Source organism: Mus caroli, unplaced genomic scaffold (assembly GCF_978045245.1).
Source record: "Mus caroli unplaced genomic scaffold, Mus_caroli_1 scaffold_2, whole genome shotgun sequence".
Lineage (NCBI taxonomy): Eukaryota > Metazoa > Chordata > Mammalia > Rodentia > Muridae > Mus > Mus caroli.
The window spans coordinates 10,931,827-10,951,682 of NW_028227257.1; the positions used below are offsets into that span (position 1 = coordinate 10,931,827).

The following is a 19,856-nucleotide window of genomic DNA, read 5'->3' on the forward strand; positions in this document are numbered from 1 at the left end:
TTTCAGCGACTCCTTTTCGGCCTTACTGCTGGACCCTCCGAGTAATACTGGAAACCTTGGATTTTCTAAATGAATCTAAAAATAAACTCTTTGAGGAAAAAAAATCTTGGACAGTTAGCACAGGCACTGTTATTTATTTCTTTTTCCTTCGTCTTGCTCCTCTTCATCCCTGAACACTCAAGAATCTGGGCAGTCAGAGGCACTGAGGGCCTAAGGAGACACCCCTGGGCAAGTGTCCAAGGGATGCTGGACAACCCGGGGGTGCAGGCTGAAATCCTGGGGAGCCTTCTCCAAGGGGTATCCTCTCAGAAAGTGGGGTGTCAGGAGGCTGAATTTAGGCAAAGCTGCAGCGGGGAGGCGGTGGCTGTCTGCGAGTTTGCACTCAGCTCCTGCAGGGCCTGGCGGGCCGCGCCCCCACCCCTGCGCGCCTCCCTCTCCCTGACTTTTTCTCTGCCCCGAACAATCAGGGACTTGTGCTTGGCGGCCGAAGGAGCCACGGAGCTGGCTGGCCGCGGAGGAGGCGACGTCATGGATTCCTGAGTGTGAAGTTTTCAGGAAAGCCCTTAGTTTTGGAGATGGACGGGATCCAGGGGTTTCCATGGCGCTGAGTAAACAGGAGGAAACAGTGAGGGAATCCCGTTATTTTACTGCATTGAAAGCCTATAAACACGGAGCGCGGGGAAGGAAGTCGCGTTGCCTCTGGAGTAAGCGACCGCGGAGCGCCGGGAGCCCGGGGAGCCTGAGCAGGAGCCCGGAGCACGGCAGCGGGAGCACGGAGAGCCGGAGCAGGAGCACAGGAGTGGGAGCACGGGGAGCCAGAGCCCCGGAGCGGAGCCTAGGCGCTGCAGCGTCTGCGGCGCTCCGCCAGATCACAGCACACGGTCCCCAGCCTGCTGAGCCCGGCGCCTACAGATGCAGCGCCCCGCATTGCGCAGGCCGGGCCCCCGCCAGCCCCTCCGCACCATGGGGTCTGCGGACCGAGGTAATCGCGCCGCCATTGGCATCCCTGCCTGCATTCCTGCCCGCATCCCTTCCCGCATCCTCGCATCGCATCCTCGCTCCGCTGCCTACCCCTACCCCTCCGGGAGGCACCCCACGCTGTCCTGGCTCGCAGGTAGAAGCACAGATGCGGCGAAACAGGGGCGCACGCGCACATCCTGGCCGTCGCCGGTGGTGATTCTAGGAAGCGTCTCCAGGCAGGTTTCCCTGTGTGTGTGTGTGTGTGTGTGTGTGTGTGTGTGTGTGTGGCGCGGGACACCAGGAGGGGGGTCTCGCTGCTAACCCGCTGGCTTATTCTCTTGCTGCTCTCGGCTTTGACAGCAGATGCCACCGTCCTTGTCATCATTATTATTTAGCTTTTTTCCCCCCACAGGCTTGACATTTTGCTATTTACTAATACAGAAAGACATCTCTTCCCAGTTACATCACCAGATGCTCTGGGCCATTCAAACAATTTAAGCCATTTTCTCCCCTTTTTGGGATGAGTCTGAGGGCTCTTCCAGCTCCCCCACCACAATTTAAAATACCATGAGCTTGTTCTGCCAAAGAGATCACAGACGCCCCACTGTCCCCGTTTCTGCTCCATCTTCTCCTTTGAGATGTAACCTTGAAGCCATCCAATTTGGTTCTTACGGGAGAGAGTTAATGAGTGAGAATATAATATGAAATCTAGCCCATCTGGTTGGGATTGTGAGGGGTTTGGGCTGGGGAGTCAGAAATCGGGTCTTTAAAGTGGAAGCTGTTGGGTGGTTTCTGTGGGGCCAGCCCGTGTGGAGGGAGGGACAGGGGCACCGCCGAATGCGAAGGGCTGAAGGGTTAAGCGGAATACATCCGCGTAGGAGGAGTTAGCCCCGTGTCATAAAATCTGAGTTGAATGTAGGTTTTGTGCTCGGCGTGGTGGACTGAAGTCCTGGGGGGGCGCGGTGGGGCGGAGGCAAATGACAGCTTTGGCAAGTAAGCCCGAGGTGGGGGTGGGGGTGGGTCTTGCTGAAAACTGGGTCCAAGCCCCATCCCGGTTCAGTAAAAGATGCGTTTAGCCACCTTCAACCTCAGTTTATTTTTTAGTAGAGCGGGACTTTTGAAAGCCGGATCCTGCCAGCGCTTGGGACCTTTTCCTGGTACCAGTCTACTCTGCCCTCTGTCAGTGTGCTTAAATGGCACTGGTGCAGTAACATAATGTCAAGAGAGAGAAAAAAGCGCTAATATTGTGTCACGAGTCAGAGTGATGTCAGGAAGGAAGGAAGGAAGGAAGGAAGGAAGGAAGGAAGGAAGGAAGGAAGGAAGGAAGAATATGGAAGGGCTGGAGAGATGGCTCAGTAGTTAAAAGTGTGTTCTTTTTTTCAGAGGACCTGAGTGATGGGCAGGCCATGCATATGTCAAGGCCTTGGAGTGGTTTTTACTGCAGAACAAACCAAAGCCAAGACATAAATGCTCTGACCTAGGGTGGAGGGGACAGGACCACAGCACAGACAGACAGATGCTCTGACCTGGGGGGGGGGGGACAAATGACAGGATGACAGCACAGACAGACAAATGCCAGATTTTAGCTCCAAGAGGGAGGAAGAGAGGCCCACACGGAGAACTCAGAGGGGAAAACTGGCGTCTGCTTTGTGCCTTCTTGTGGCGATTGTAACCCTCTGCCCTGGGCTGGGAATGTTGCTTTTCTGTTAAGGTCTGGGAGGACACAGGTCCCTTGTCCCATTCCCCAGTCCGTGTTCAAGTGCACAAGAGTGGGACTTATGTGTATACCGCTGTGCTTGTATAGGCAGGATGCAGGACACCAGGCTAAACCTTGCAAGCATGACACAGCACTAAGGCTCACAGAAAACAGCTCCAGGCATCACAGACAGCTGCCTTGAGATAGGCCAATCGCTGTTCTCTGGGCCTAGGGGTCCCCAGAGAGAACAACGAGGGCACCGAGGGCAGCGTTAAACTCAACTGCCTGCTGGATGAGACCCTCAGCGTCCCGTCCCAGGGATCGTGCTGATGGGCAGTCCCAGGGCATAGGATAGAAGTATTTGCACGGCAAGGAAAACTGCAAGCTTGCTGTGCAGATGGTCTGAAGCCCTAGGGGAGCTTAAAGATGTGGAAGGGGAGTGTTCTGTGTTATCTGAAAGGTGATGGAAAGTATTTCAGGAATAAACAAACTTGAGATGAGTTTTGCTTCCCTCCCAGGCCCTGGCCCCCTGACTTCTGTGTGGGTTGGGGTATCTGCTTGGCCACGTCACAGCTGTGGGCTATCAGGAAATTAACTTCACCTCTCTGTGCCTTAATTTCCTCATCTGTAAAATGGAATCTCTAAGAAGGCTTTTTTTTTTCTTTTAAAAAGGAGTGGTTGTGAGAACCAACAAACCCCAGATACAGTTTTTCTCATCACGAATGCTCTGTGAATGCCTGCTGCAATTTCTATCATATTAAAGATAGAAACTAATATTGAATAGAAAGTGAACATCAGCGGACATTCTTCTAATACATGTCCTGTAGATCATCCCCTGCCCCGTCTTTCGAAACAGGGCCTCATGTAGCCCAGACTAGCTTCAAATTCATTTGGTGACCAAGAATAACCTTGAACTTTTGGTCTTCTGCTGCTGTCTCCAGAGTGCTGGGTTTACAGGTATGAGCTAACCATGCCTGGGATATGGGGTGCTAGGGACTGAACTCAGGCAACCTCTTCAGTGGCTGAACTACACCCAAAGTCCCCTAGACCTCTTAAGGTCTTTTTAAAACTTCCTGGAGCTTTGAAATGACACAGATTGGGTTAAGATGTGATGACTTCAGAAGCCTCAATGTCCTCATTTGCAAAAAATGACTAATGACAGTATAGTCTTCGTAGGGCTGTCGCGCGCGTCACACAAAACCATGCATATAAAAGACTTAGCTCTGTTTAACATGCGGTGAACGCATACCCAGCGTTGGTATCTGATGGGTGAGGACAGAAAGACCAGCTTTGCCAGAAGTCGCACACAGCAGGAGAAGTGTAGGGCCTGGCCCTGGATGAGCCACCACTGTCCCTGTTAGTTTGGTGTTGACTCAGGGCTGTCTGGGGCTGTCTGCCTCCAACTTACAATGTCTTTTCCTTTTCTCTGAGACTGTATTTGGCGTGTACTGTAACTCTCCTCCCTGGAGGAGGGTAGTGAGGCACAGAGAAGGCACAGGGAGGCACAGAGAACTGGCCAACGGTTACCCAGTAGGAAAGTGGCAGAGTCAGTTTGAAGCGCAGGCTCAGCTGTCTTGGTACTTGCAAACACCAGCCTAACTTCTGACTGCCACCAACATTCACATCACTTAGACCTTGGCTCTACTCTTTCTCCAGCCCAGTGATGTTCTCTGGCACGTCTTGGAAGAGAAGAGATGCAGGAGACATTGGAAAAGGCGGACAAAGAAGGTGCCTCCCCTAGCCTTGCCTCTGAGGACAATAAAAGACATTTTCACTGCTATTAGAGGAAGGTGGCCAGCAAGGAGGCTCAGAACAGGGGGCTGCCAAGACCCCTTCCTGATTAGTTCCCACTGGCTCTCCAGACAGCCCAACCTATCCTCTCACAACTCAATGCTGTAGAAGGAAGCTCTCCAGAGTAGACTTGAATTTTCTAAAACTATTTTCTTATCATGGCTGTAAGCCCCTTGAAAGGCAGGGCCAGGCCTCTTATCCTGTGAGTCTCTGGGGGATCCCAGGAGGATTTATGATAACCCAGAAAATCAACAGCCTGAGTGCTGGTCACAGGGTCCATCCACATCTGCTACTTAAGAGCTGTGTGACCTTGTGTGAGGAACCTCACTTTCCCGTGCCTCAGTTTCCCCACAGATAAGAGAGTAATAGTAAGTTTTGAGCTGAGCGGTATTTGGAACTGCTGCGGTGGACTGGAGAGATGGCTCAGTGTGTAAAGAGCTTACTGTAGAAGCATGAGGTTCTGAGCTCAGATTCCTAGCACTTACATAAAAAAAGCTGGGGGTAGAGGTAGAGGTGTAAGCCTAGGGTAGATGAGGGTGGAGCCAGATGGGGCCAATCTAGCAGAAACTGTAACCTCCAGGTTCACTGAGAGACCCTGTCTCAAAAAGATAGGGTGGAGAGTGACTGAAGACAAGACACCTGATGGCCCTCACACACACACACACACACACACACACACACACACACACACACACAGGCTAGTATACCAACACACTAGTGTGCGCATGTACGCATGTACACACAGTCACACACACACACACACACACACACACACACACAGACACACACACACACACACACACACACACACACACACAGGCTAGTATACCAACACACTAGTGTGCGCATGTATGCATGTACACACAGTCACACACACACACACACACACACACACACACACACACACACACACAGACACATACACACACACACACACACACACACACAGATCCTAGAGCAGCCAGACTGCCCGTTTCCTGTTAAGCATGCTGGACATGGAGCCAGTGGGCAGGAGTTTGCCTTTGTGCTCTGGGACAAGTGCATGCCTGCCTGCACATGTATGTACAAATTTACATGCACTTGTACATGTGAATGCACATGTATGTGTGCGCACACATGCGTTAGACTGGTTCCTTGTGGCTACTGTAACTGGCCATCACACAGTGCTGTTTAGACAGGAAGAAACCCCTCTATACTGTGCTAAGGATCAGAAGTCTGGAGTTGGTGCTGGCAGGCCATGCTCTCTGAAGGCTCAGGCTGGACCTTGGCTGCCTCTTCTGGCTTCTTCTGGCCCAGGCAGTCCCGGCTTCTGTGGCTGGTGGCTGCATCCCTGCCCTCTGCCTCTGTCTTCCTGTGGCCTTTGTGAATTGGTGCTCGCCCTTCCAGCCCAGGGACTAGCCTCTTCTCAATGGGTACTCACTCCAAGGCAGCTGGAGTAAAGACTTGCACATTTGTTTTTGGTGAGAGAGCAGAACAAGTTATCACCAGTAGTGGGTTTTTCATTCAGCCAGGATACCTCCTCTTTCCCAGGGAAGTGGGTTTTTGTTCAGTCCTGAATGGTGCATGCTCTGCCTGCAAGTGTGCAGAGAACCTGCCCAGCAGGAGAAATGGTGCTCACACAGGCTCCCGAGGATGCTCACACAGGCTCCCGAGGAGGCTGTGTGCCAGGGTTGTCTGTGGCCAGGCTGAAGCCCAGCAAAAGGGCAGAGAGGAAGACAATGGAAACTGAGATCACAGATGTGTGCCAGGACAGGTCCTGAAGGACCTAGTTAGGGGTCTGAAGTTCACTATCAGACTCACATGGAAAAATTGTGTGGACTCCTTAATCTCAAAGGACAACATGGACTGAAAGGAGTGGCCTGGAGCCAGGTCAGTGGTTGCTGGGGAAGCCGTTGAGGAGCTCAGGCAGGGGACAGAAGCCAATGTGGATGGAGGAGACGGTCAGGAGGAATGCTTCCCTGCCTATGACCTGGTTGCTCCATGGCTCTCCAACTATGGTCTCTGGGACACTGTGGGGTTCCATACGAATGCTTTCTATTTTGGCAACTAAAGTACCAAACATCACCACCTGCGTGGGCCCCAGTTTTCTCATGTGGGAAATGGTAAGATGGTTATCACTACACCCAAGGTGTTCTTGGGTCTAATCGAGACCCTGTCTGAAGCCCTCAGACTAGGCCCACTGGGGACTGTGCTTGCTGCTAGTTTTGCTGGTGTGTGTGTGTGTGTGTGTGTGTGTGTGCTCACGCCCCTGCTTGCCATTCCTGGTTTATTTTATTGTTTAAATTTAAGCTATTACTTTCTGCCCACCAAAGGATGTTCCAGGGTCCTTCCTAAAGAATTACACATATTTTTGTACCAAACTCCAGGAGTCTTGACCAATGTCAACCCTTAGCCTGAGTGTGACATGTTGCTATCAGTTCTGGATGGGGCAGGGAGAAGAGCAGCTGGGTTGCAGAAGGCTGGGATGTTTTATTTCCGGGTCACACAGAGACTGCAGAGAATCTGAAAAAGGCCCACGGCCATGAGAGGCCTTCACATGGAAGTAGGCACCGGGAGAGGTGAATCTGCTGAGGAGGGGCCAGTGCTTGGGGACCCAGCTTGTAGAGGGCTCGCCTAGCTTTTGAGAGAAAGCCATTCTCAGAATTGATCTCCTTGTCACTAGGGACACAATAACACACCTCTAATTCCAGTACTTTGGAGGTGGAAGCAGGAGGACCAGGAGTTCAAGGCTACCCTTGACTACGTAGCAAGTTCAAGGCCAGATTGGCCTTTAAAACTCTGTTTCAAAAAAAAAAAAAAAAAAACAATGAAAATTCAAGCCAGGGAGCAGAGAGGATGCTTGTTTCTGTGTGCCTTGTTTTGGGTGGGGGACAGTGGCACCCCAAGGTGGAGGGCTCTGACTCAGCACCTGTCTCTGTCACCCCCTAACTTCAGATTGTTGGTTGTGGTGGCATACACCTGTCATCCCTGCATGGGGGAACTGAGGCAAGAGGATTGTGAGTTCCAGGTTAGTCTGAGCCACAAAACAAGACCCTGTCTCACAAATCCAGTGGCTGGGATGTAGCTCAGTGGTACAAGGCATGCCTGGTGTGTGTGAGGCCCTGGCTGAAGCCCTAACACTGAGCAAAGGAAAACCACTTGTCTCTGGTGACTAGGAGATAGTTCCTGAGATTGGGTTTGCCTGAGTGTGAGTCACTCCTGGGGCTAGACACAGAGGGCAGCAAGAAACTCAGTCACCAAGATAAGCCACAGTTAATGTGATATTTTAAAAACAAAAATAAATGCCAAAATCTTGCAATAGTCTAAACAACCTCAAATAAAGGTATTCTCATTTTCCATGGTCCAGCCCGTCTCTAAACGGGCCTGTCACTCTTCTCTAACTCACGGGATTTTCTCATGGAGCCTTTTTGTTTTGCCTATATCTTGGTTTCAATAAGCAAGGCATAAAATATAGTTTAAGGGTTCTGAGACAGCTCTCCAGGTTAAGAGTGCTGGCTGCCAAGCCTGAGGACCTGAGTTCGATTCCCAGAGCCTACATGATAGATGGAAAGAGCTGACCCTGCAAAGCTGTTCTCTGATCTGCACATGTGCACCATGGTGTGTGTGTGCACATACTAAATAATAGTAAAAGAATATAGTTGAACTACTAGGGGCTTGTTATCTCTCTCATTTCGATTTTTTTGAGGGTGGTGGTCTAGCAATGTAGCTTTAGATATATCTGTAGACCTTGCTGGAATCAAACTTGTAGCAATCCTCCTGCCTGGTTTCTGGAGTGCTGGGATTACGGGCGTGCCTCATTCTGCCTGACGATTTTGATCCCTTTCCTCTAACCTTCAGCCAGATCCTGGTAGCAAAATGTCAATGCGTCATGCTATTAGCAGCTAGAACAGTTCGAATCCCTGAGTGTGCTGAAGTTGAGGAGTGATTGCTTCAGGGATCCGGAAGAGAGGGTTCCTACTTTCCCAATTGGATTTACGGTGCTCAGCTTCTGCCCTGTACAGTCAATGGTCACGGAGGCCATTGGCAGGATGTGAGGTTTGTGGCCAGAATATATGGCTTTTTTCTTAACTGCTGCAGTCAGGACCTGGACAGTGCACAGACAGACCTTGGTCTTTCTCCAAGGTTAGTGGGAATTTAACAGCTGAGCCACGTTCAAGGTCCTCCCAAGTGTGGGATGCTGGTGTCTGTGCCTGTCACACTCCAGGAGGGTGCTGCTGACTGTTCCTCCGGTTGGCAGCAAAGGAAACTGCGGCACAGAAAAGACCAACATTCTATACTCTGTGAAGAGATCAAATGAGACCCAGGAACTTTGAGTTGGTTGGTCTTATTTAGCCTTTAGCACCAGCCCTGGTGAGGCATTTGTGTCTGTACCTGTGGGAACTACTGGCCTTCTGGAAGTGTGTGTGTGTGTGTGTGTGTGTGTGTGTGTGTGTGCGTGCGTGTGCATGCACAAGCCCCAGCTCCTTATCTGTATAGTACTTTATTAATATGCAGTTATTGTTATTTTTATCTGTTACCTTTTTCAGGGACTCTCTGATAAACTCAGCAGGTTGTTTCCCTGTACACAGAACAGGTTCTCCCCTCTTTTAAAAACACCATGTGCATGCAGTGTGTCTCTGGAGCCAGCAAGTCAGATGAAATGTTTGTAGAAACCTATGCCTGGGGCTGGGTGCAGACTTGCAAAGTGACATGGATTGTCACAGCCTCTAGTCTACCAGTCCCGTGCCATCGCACCAGTCAACCATGGAGTGGCTTTTCTCGTATTTTGTCCTCATCTGTCCCCCAGGGGGAAGCACTGGGTCCATTATCTCATTGTCATTCTTCTGTGTCCTGGGGACACTGGGCCTGAGGACATAGGCAAAGACCCAGGAAGCCAGTGGAGCTTGACTCTAATGGCTCCGGAGGTAGCTCAGTCCACAGAGGGCTTGCCCTACTGGCATTGGTCTGAGAAGATGCCTGCTTTTCCAGGGGACGACCAAGTTAGTGTTCTGCATGGCAAGTGAGGTCTGGCTGTTCCCAAGGCTGGCATGTGGGAAGCACTCTGTCAGCGGAGAAGCCATCTTCCCTTCATTAGCTTAGCTTGCTCTTGGGCACAGTAAGAGGAGATTGGAGGGCAGTCCTGGTAGTTTATAGAGGTTTAGCTGAGGTTTAGCTTCAGAGAGGAGGATAGTTAAAGGGAAACTTATAGATACAAAGAGTTGTGACATCTATTCATCCCTGTTTCCCTCCACCCATCCAGCTGTCCCATTTACCCATCCATATACCAATCCACCTACCCACTCATCTAACTTCTATCTATCTATCTATCTATCTATCTATCTATCTATCTATCTATCCATCCATCTAAACAACCACCCATCTATTCATCCACCCATCCATCTGTCCATCTGTTCATCCAAACATGTCTCTATTCAAGCATCTATCCAAGCTCCCTTTATGTGTCTATCCACTGTATGTCAGGTTATAAATAAGGTGGTCATGGACCACCTTCGTGGCTCTCATAGGTCTTTGGAGATACAATTCCTTGATTGGCCATGTGCAGGTCTTTCATTCTCTTCCTTGACAGGCATGATGGGACAACTGTGTTATATGTCTACCAAGATTATCTTAAGAGCAGCTCCCAGGGGCTGGAGTATATATAGTTCAGTGGAAGAATAATTGCCTCACACTTGTGAGGCTCTGGGTTCAGTTGAACAGCCTCGGGGAACAGTTAACAGAATAAAGGCAGACAGATTCTGGGCAGGCACAAGCAATAGACACCAGCTTGACCAGAAGCGTTTAGTCATCAGGGGATAGAGCAGCCATTCTCAACCTGTGGGTCATGACCCCTTTGGGTGACCCTTTTCTCCGGGGTCACCTAAAGACCATTGGAAAACACAGGTGTTTACATTATGATTCACAACAGTCGCAACATTTCAGCATGAAGTAGCAACAAAATAGCTTCATGGTGGGGAGGCCACCATAGCATGAGGAACTGTATTAGGGGGTTGGTTGCAGCCTTAGGGAGGTTGAGGACTGTGAGAGCAGAAGGTTAGCAAGGGATGGGTGGAGGTGGCCGAGGATTCAAGAGCTCGCTCATTTCTACGGTAGTGCTTCTCTTGTGTTTCCTTGGCCAAATTTCAGAGTCCAACCTTGGGTCCCTGTCATTAGGACCTGGTGAGAAGATGCATTTCCTTCTAGAGATCAAGGTCTTGGCTGGAGTCCCCACCCCTAAGACATTTGGATGCTCCCACTACAATGCTCCTGTATGCCCTGATAGCCAGAAGGTACTCTGTAAGCCTAGAACCTGGAGCTTGTGCAGAGCCAGGCCTAGGCCCTGCAGTGGTGTGGACTCTGAACCAGTTGCTGTCACCTCTGGCTTCTCATCTGGAAACATAAAAAGAGTTTGTTTAAGTGTGTATACAGAAAGCCCCATGCCCCGATTTAACTGGTGCCTGGTGAGGCTTAGGAAACTGGATGTTTTAACCAGTCTCCACTGGATTGTAGTGTGCTGGGGAGTTTAGGAAAAGCCCGCTCACAGCTCTTTGCATCTGTGTCCTGTGAGCAGGGTAGCAGGATAGCCTTGCAGTAGCCCGAATCTCAGTATCTGCAGCAGTTACTCAGCAAATATTTCCAAAAAGAAAGATGAGAGTGGTTTGGTTTTGGTGGCAAGACTCGTTCTCTCCCTCTGTAGCCCAGGCTGACCTCAAATGAGGCAATCCTATTGTCTCTGCCTCTCTGGTGCTGGGACTATCAGCTTGCCTAACCAACCACACCCAGCTCAGTGATGGATGGCTTGAGATACACCTTCTCGGTGGAGAAGTGGCTCCCACTGAAGAATGCTTGCCAGGCAGGAGTGCAGTCATTGTCACCAAGCTTGGGTGACCAGGACCCGAGGGCTCCACCCACCCAGACTTCTGATCTTTGGTCTTATCACCTCCTCTCTTGAGGTTGCAGTTGCAGCGGAGCCTGGCTTTTAAAAGCTGTTTTGGTGACTGTAATCATGCTGGGGTGGGGGTGGGGTTATCGAGGAGCACTGCCCATCTCCGCTTTGCTACCTTGTTTCTTGCTCTGAGAAGTTGTTAACTGGGATCTCTTTGGAGGGTGGCCCTGGGTTCTTCAGCAGTCACCCCAAACCTCTGCCTTAGGGGCTTGATCAAAATTCCATAATATTGGGTTTGAATCCAGACTAGGAACTGAGAGACCCGAGGAGGAGCCTGGTAATCTACATCTTCCGTCAGCCGGATGTACAGGTTACCTGTCAGCTCTGCCTCCCACACACCAGACCACTTCCTGTTCTCACTACCAGGACAGGGTCCCCAGATCATCATGAATCAAACTTCGCGTGTCACTTCCCTCTGGCGCCAAAGCCTTCGCAGCTTCTGCTGATTTCTCTCCTGGTTATCAAAAGGGGTGATGATCTTTATCCCTAATTTGTCCCAACCGGGCCACAGTGGCTGCTATATGCTGGGTGGCACGTGGTAGGTGGCCCAGGCCTGGTCAATTGAGTTTGGAGCTTGCAAATCAGAGACAGACACTTTAGCATGAGCCATAGCTGTGGGCATCCCCAAGAAGACAGGGCGCCCCTCTCCTAGGAATCGGGAAAGGCTCAGCGAGTGGTCCCTAAGGTAGAGCTCACAGGCAACAGCTTCTGACCGGACCCTGGGTCAGACAGCAGCAGGTGAAGCAGAAGTTGTCTGGGCCTGTCGCTCAGGCCAGACCGGGCTGTGCCCCTCCCCGTCCGGGCGGCGCCCCGCCTCACCAGCCACTGCCGTCCCCGCCCCCTCCAGGCTGCAACAGGTGCCTTGAGCAGGAAGCTCGCGCCGCCACCCGCTCCCCGGACGCGTCCAGGACCCACTGCGCCGTGAGCCATCCTCGGCCTCACCGTGCGCCACAGACACGGTGACCCCTGCTCTGCGCACCGCGACCCTACACGAACCCGCAGCCCGAACGCCCCGAGCCATGGACGCCCCGGAGCCGCAGCCCGACCCCGATGGCGGGGACGGTCCAGGCCACGAGCCCGGGGGCAGTCCCCAAGACGAGCTGGACTTTTCCATCCTCTTCGATTATGACTATCTGAACCCTATCGAAGGTCGGTGGAGGCTCCCCAAGCCTAGTCCTAGAGCCCTGGCGGGGACAGGGCCTAGGGACCCGATGCAGGGCTTCCTCCTGGAGCCTGCAGCAGGAGTTGCTCCTGCCCTAGTGACAGGGAGGGGAGCCAGAGTGGCCACACCATAGGGGAGGGGGGAGATTTCCAGGAGGTTGAGGGTCACTGTCAGTATAACAAAGGATGATTAGCTCTTCAGTTCAGCCCAGAGGCTGTAGCGAGATGTTTTTGCTTTCTGAGAGCGGCTTCGGTAGAGGGGCGTGTGCTCAAGGATGTCAGAGAGGCTGCAGCTGAGCCTGACAGTCTTACCCCTGAGGCTGTGAGACAGTGAGCCTGTGGCATCCTGGGAGCCGGTTGTTGGGGACTTTGTGTTGAAACTAAGGAAGAGGCTCTGTCTCATGCTTGAGGGTGGTTTGCCTCTGGTGCCAGGAGGCTGGCCCATTTCCTCTCCGAATTTACCAGTCGCTGCAGGTGGACCAGGTTACTAAGTGAGCTTTCACCAGCCCCTCACCCATGCTCTCATGGATGGGGCACCTGGGAGAGGAGGACCCGCTCTTTCTACTGAAGTTTAGTCTGGCCCCCTGTTGCTGGGGGCTGGGCAACGCCTCTGTCACTCCAGCATTTAACAGCATCTGTCAGAGGCGGTAGCAGGCTTTATGCCCAGCTTCCCATTGCATTTTCTGGTTAGAAAACTTGTTGCCTGGGAGCAAACAAGAAAACCTAACCAGGTTTCCTGATTTTGACAGCCCAGCCCTTGCCTGCGGCAGGCTCAGGGGCAAGCCTGCTGGCAGCTTCCAGATGCCTCAGTGGCTGCGGGCTTGCGGGCATCTGGTGCCTGGTGCGTAGGAAGGGTTTTGATGCCAGGCTGGGGAGTTGGGGAGTCCTGGTGGCATTAACCCTTTCTCCCAGCAGGGTCCTCACGGACAACCTTTGGGGAGGGACTTGCTTTGGTGACAAATTTTATGTTTCAGCTAGAGATGATAATAAGAGTCAAAGAGCCAGTGTTCATATTTTTTAGAAGTCCGTTCTAGGGACAGATTTCCCTTGAAAAGACACAGTTAGCAATCTGTGAGCCATTCACACACATCAGTGGGCTGTGTGTTCATTAAGATTAAAGTCCTATCTGGCAGGGAATTCACACTCCTCTCTCAGGCTCTCTCTCTCTCTCTCTCTCTCTCTCTCTCTCTCTCTCTCTCTCTAGGTGAGGGTGGAGGGTGAGGATTTCCGGGGAAATAGTTTCCAAGCCAAATCTGGTGGGAGGTGCTTTTTATAGTTTTTCTTGGCAAGCAGAGCTCCGTGGCCAGCAGATGGGTGGCTTAATGACCATGGGAAAGCCTGGTACCCTGTGTTATTGTTGTGTTTTTAATAATATACTTTATTTGGGGGTTCCAGTTTCCCATTTATAGAAGCACTGAGATAGTAACACAGAGTTCCCATATATCCAAGACCCCTTCCCACAAGGAAGGCATACATCAGCATGGTGTATCGGTTTGATACTGATACTTTGTCATTGAGAAAAGCCCATGCTTTTTCAGTGAGTGTGTGTGTGTGTGTGTGTGTGTGTGATAGCCTTGAAGCACTGTGTTAGAAATAGGTGCTATAAATACCTTATATATAGCCTATTTAATTTATTTCTGTGACAGGGTATCACGTAGCTCAGGCTGGCCTGGAACTAGACAGCTTCCTGCCACTGCATCCTCAGAGCTGGGGTCACAGGCCTGTGCCACCCCTGCTTTATTTTATTTCTGTGATGTTTTCTTCATGGTTAGATTAGGGCTAGAGATGTTTGGAAGATCACAGCATGTGGGGCCATTCCCTTCTCCTCTCCTGCTGTCAGCCTGATTCACTGCTGTTGACCTGACCTTCCCCTTAGGGGACTTGAGTTTCTTCTCCCTGGCAACTCCCTTCCAAGTTGTGTTCTTAGGAAAGTCACCAGGTGAGACCCTTGCTCAGGTGTGGCTAGTGATGCTCTGGGAATCTGTTGGGAAAGTGTGGGTGTTGTCAAGCCGCACAGAAGGGACTTCAGAGCTCTGGGAGGCAGATGTGAAGTTCTTCAGCTCTGGAGGTCACCTTTCTCTGTGTCTTCATGGCAGGAATCCCCGAGAGCTGATCTGATCTTTATCTTAGTACTAGGCCTTGGTCTGGGATGATAGCATCCTGGTGATGAGTCTTAAGTTAGCTGGGCAGGAGCCTGGCAAAAATCCACAGCGGAAAAAGGGTCAACAGTGAGACAGATGCCACATGAAATCTAGTAAAGGCACAAAGGGAAGTTTGGGGAGGCCTGACCAGCAGCCGTGGCGCTCTCTCTCTCTCTCTCTCTCTCTCTCTCTCTCTCTCTCTCTCTCTCTCTCTCGTGGTGTGTGTGTGTGTGTTTAAAGTTTTTGTAAAAGGAAGAGCTGGCAGAGCTGAAGTCAGAGCCTAGGCTTTGAACTACTATGGGAGGCCTCTGGCTCCGCCCCTGGATAGGATGGGAGACACTTGGTCCATGGGGCTATGGCAAGCACGGAACTGAAGACAGGAGTGGTGGGCTAGGGCAAGTCATTTGACATCTTTGGACCCTGGCTCGCTTACGTGTAAATGGCTGGAGTGAGTTAAGCCACTGAACTCAATCCCTGTGGGCTTTGTCTAGCATTTATTAAACCCATGCTTTCACAGCCAGCGTGAACCAGGCACTCATCCAGCCGATTTCCTAATCACCTACCATGTCCGAGCCTGAGGATACCAGGGCGAAAAGACCCAGCTCTGCCCACGCTGAACTGTCTCGCCCCTTCTCAGGCCTCTCTTGACTTGTCTTTTTCAGGTGCACTGGCTGGTACCTCAAGTAGAAGATTACATAAAAATGGACATGGTAGCCATCTTCGCCTTTTTTTTAGAATAATATTTTTTAAAATTAATTTATTTTTTACACTCCATATTTTATTCCCCTTCTCCCGATTCACCCTCCAACTGTTCCACATCCCATACCTCCTCCCCACCCCCCAGAATAATATTTTATTTTTAACTGTGTGTTTGTGTATGTAACCGTGTATGGGCATGTGCACCGTGAGCATGCGGGTGTCTGCAGAGGTCAGAAGAGGGCATCGGGGCCTCTGGAGCTAGAGGTGGAGTTGGCTGTGAGCCACCCAGTGTAGATGCCGAGCACTGGGCTCTGGTCCTCCGTAAGAACGACCTTGGGTTTGACCTTGGCAGGAGGACCTTGGATGCTGGTATAGGATTTAGATGAATGCTTGTGTTATGCTCAGAAGGTATTTATTCCTGTTTCCCTGGGAGTTTACTAGAAACAGGACTCGGTTGGCATAAAAGTGTCTTTTAAGTGCCTATGACAAAAATATAATCTTATTCTTAGACCGGTTGCACATTGGTTGATACAGGCCATCTGAGCATAAGCATGTGAGTGTATACTGTAGGTAAGCCCACTGTTCCCAGTATAAACACTACTTGGCCACTATATGCATTTTCCTGTGGTGGTGCTATCTGTTTGATTGTATACTAAGGGCCTTCCCAGCAGTATTCCTGAGTGATACTTATCTGTGATATTCTCGTGTGTGCAGTGGCCTTAGGTTTCTCTTCTCTCTATGCCGAGGGACTTGTGGGAGTCAGTTCTCTCCTTCCATCATGTGGGTGCTGGGTACTGAACTCAGGCGGTCAGGTTTGTTGGCCAGCTCCCCCCCCCATCCCCCCCCATAGCCACCTCACCACCTCTATTTATGCTGTTTCTACAGGAGTCAGTTTGGGTAAATTGTATCTAAGATATGATCCAACCCTGTTTCCACATTTGTTTGCCTGGAGATGTTTCAAGAGCAAACTCTCCCTTCTCTGCTAGTGGATGAGCTATCCACGTTTATCCTGTGTAGAGAGGAGGGTTAGGGCACTAGGGTCCTGGTGGCTGCTGATCCCACCCCGGAGGGGAGATGTGCTGCTGTTGGTGGCTCCTTCTGTTAAGGTTCTTTTGGGCATGCTCAGGGTTCTGTGGACCCTTCCTTCTCCCAACTTGGAATTCTCTGGTCACCTCCAGAAGTATCATTTCACTTGGATGCTGTGCTGGGGACAGACAGGTAGCAGTGCTTATACAACCAGTTTGCCTCAGTGGGTCTGACCTTTGTGAAGTCAAACAAATGCCCTATGAGCATTGCTTGCTGCTTTTCAGAGTCTGTTTCTGTGGTCCTTACGCTGCTGGGCTCACACTGTTCGAAAAGCTGATGAAAAATCACAGATCACTCGCACACACACACACACGTACATACATATGCATGAACTGGCTGTTCGAACACACGTATGTCATGAGCACAGAGTATACATACAAGCATACACCATCCACCTGTGACCCCCAGGGCGCAGCCTCTCCCCACTCCCACTGCCTTGGGCTTTTCCCACCTTTTTTTTTTTTTTTTTTTTTTTTTTTGGTTTTTCGAGACAGCGTTTCTCTGTGTAGCTCTGGCTGTCCTGGAACTCACTCTGTAGACCAGGCTGGCCTCGGAACTCAGAAATCCTCCTGCCTCTGCCTCCCGAGTGCTGGGACTAAAGGCGTGCGCCACCACGCCCGGTTCTTCCCACCATTTCTCGAGGGAGCCCCTGATGTCACCTGCCCATCCATCCGCTTGAGGATACCTGCTCTCAACCCATCTGCAGGCACAGTGAAAACCTCATCCTTCCTGCAAACACATGGCATGCTGGTTTGGTGCCAGGCCCAGTGGGCGGGGAGATGAATGAGACCTGCTGCCTGCTTTTGCCTGGATAACCTGGAACTGGCATGGGACACAGCCTGGTCAACAAATGGGGACAAATGAGGTGCTGTGATATAGTAACTGGCTTTTTTTGGTGCTGCTAAAAATAGGCCTGTATACTAAGTGAGCTGGCTTGCTGGACACACGTGACTTTCAGAGATGCTGCCCTTTGTGTGGAGTTAAGGGCAGGCTTTAATGAACCTGCTTTGGACAAACACGGTCCTCAGGTGCCCCAGGGGAGGTGAGAAGATCCCTGACCACAGAGGAAGTGGGGCTGGAGTGTCGTTCCCCCCCCCCCCGCACCCCCCTTCCATCATTCTAGCTTGGAAAGCTCACTGTCCCTTATCATTAATTTCTGACGGGGAACAGTGGCACACAGAGCCTGAGAGCAGCACTCCCATTGGCTCCTGGGCTCTCTAGCCCAGAAGGTGGGGAGCTAAGGACAAGAAAAGTAGCCTCATGCGTTGGCAATGCAAGGCCTGTCTGGAGCAGGGGTGCTTGGGATCTGAGGCTCTGTGTGCATTCAGCCTTACAGCACACAACCAATGTGTCCCCAGAGCATCCCGTAGCTGCAGCCTCCAGTAGGCATCCGACAGCCCCATGCATGGCAGCTTCTGTATGTGACCAGGTGGGATGGGAGGGCCCAGATGCCTGAACTCACCAGCAAAATAGAATTAGAAAAAGTATAGGACGTAACGGGGGGGGGGGGGAGGGGGGGATTGGCTCTTCTTCACTTTATGCTTTTCATTTCTTCTTTCTCTCTTCCTCCCCCTCCTTTTCCCCTCCCCCTCTTCTTCCTCCTCCTCCCCCCTTCCTCTCTCATCTCATATAACATGCTCCTCTTGACCTCAGACTTTCTCTGTAGCCAAGGGTGACCTTGAATGCTTCTGTCTCCACTTCCCACGTGCTGGGATTACAGGGCCACTACACCCAGTTTATGAAGCACCAGGGATGGAAGCCCCCGGGATTCGTGCAAGCTAGGCCAGCACTCTGTGGAGAGCAGCCACATCCCCCAGCCTCTGTTTTTGTTTCTTTCTCTGTCACATGTGCTTCTTGGTTGGGGGTGGGGGTGGCACCCGAGCCCTTCTTCCCTTCCATTGTGCAAGTCAGAACACCATATATAAACCCCAAAGGCCCTGGCTTGACTTGTTGGCTATCTGGGAACCTGGGCTGAGCAGAAATGCGAGGCCTGCAGCAAGCTGACCAGTGCTCGCAGGTTAGATGATGCAAAGATGCTATAAGGTCTCTTAGTGGGCTGCTAGAGGCCATATGACTTTGGTTCTTGGCTCATGTTTCTTATCTCTGCTGTGTCTGGTGAAGACAATAGTCCCATTAGGGCGTAAGTGAGGGTTTGGTGAGGTATGGGATTCCTGCCCCAGTGGCCTGAGCTTTGTAACTGTGGATGGTGATGGGTGGGCCCTGGGTAGGCTGTTCTAAGTATCCTGACTCCTGGGGGGAAAAGAGCCCCTTCCTTAGGCTGTGGTGTGCCTTTAACCAGAAGAGCAGGTGAGCCCTGAGGCGTGTGGTGTCTGTTGATTGTCAGGCTCTACCTGGTGCCTGAGCAAGTCAGCAAACACAGAAGCCTGTCTGGTTCTGACTCAAAGACCCCTGTCGGCTCTGCTCAGCTCTGGAGTACCTGCTCTGCCCGGAACCCAGCGGCTGCAAGTGCTTCCTTTGTTGGCTGGAAAGTTCTGGAGGCTGCTTTCTGGGTGATGCAGGCAGCTCCCAGGTGTGTGCTGAGCCAGAAAGGAGCAGCCTTGAAAACTCAGCTCCATGATGGGTGGATGCCCTGTGGCTTTCCCCTAGGGGCGACTTCCTCCCTCCCTAGCACAGGAAGTAGCCTCAGGCTCCCAGAGAGCTGTGGCCAGCTCACTTCCCTAGCTGCTGCACCCTTTGAGCTGAGGGTTTTTTTTTTTTTTTTTTTTTTTTATTACATGTAAGTAGCTGTCTTCAGACACCCGAAGAAGGAATCAGGTCTTGTTACAGATGGTTGTGAGCCACCATGTGGTTGCTGGGATTTGAACTCAGGACCTCCGGAAGACAGTCAGTGCTCTTAACCACTGAGCCATCGCTCCGAGCTGAGGTTTTGATGGCAGTTTCCAAACTGAGTTAGGGCATCAGGCTTGCCTGGAGACTGGGCTGGGCTGGGCTGGTCCAGGCTGTGTGGTCCTCCAGTGGGAGTACGGGGAGCTGCCTTTGACTTTCCCTCTGACCTTTTGTTACTAAATTTTCTCCAGAGTGCAACAGTAAGGGGCAGTGATAGAATGGTCACCTATGCCCATCTCCATCCCATTGTGATTCATAGAATTGTGTAGTTAATAGATCCCGTGTTAAAGATATGGACATCTGCAGAGGTGGTACACACCTTTAATCCCAGCCCTCAGGAGGCAGAGACAGGAGGATCTCTAGGCCAGCTCGGTCTAGAAAGCAAGTTGCAGGATAGGACAGTCAGGGCTGCACAGAGAAACCCCGTCTCGAAAAACCAAAACCCAAACCAACCAACCAACCAAAAAAACCAAACCAAACCAAACCAAAAAAACAAAAAACAACCCCCAAATATATGGACAAATATATATATATGAGAAAAATCAATACGGCT

General features: G+C 51.3%; 1 protein-coding gene across 6 annotated transcripts in view; it reads left to right on the plus strand.

The window, feature by feature from the left end:
• Nucleotides 1–208: 208 nt before the first annotated feature.
• Nfatc2 (nuclear factor of activated T cells 2) overlaps nucleotides 209–19,856 on the plus strand; it is a 127,551-nt gene continuing 107,903 nt past the window's right edge. For 3 of the 6 annotated variants that reach the window (XM_021180861.3, XM_021180854.3, XM_021180892.2), the window contains exon 1: nucleotides 12,231–12,518. In XM_021180861.3, coding sequence (XP_021036520.1) covers nucleotides 12,389–12,518 — 130 coding nt within the window. In that variant the 5' untranslated portion in view covers nucleotides 12,231–12,388. Of the gene's footprint in view, nucleotides 983–12,230; nucleotides 12,519–19,856 lie in introns of those variants that run through there. The other 3 variants (XM_085832151.1, XM_085832160.1, XM_021180887.3) reach the window with 3 other exon arrangements.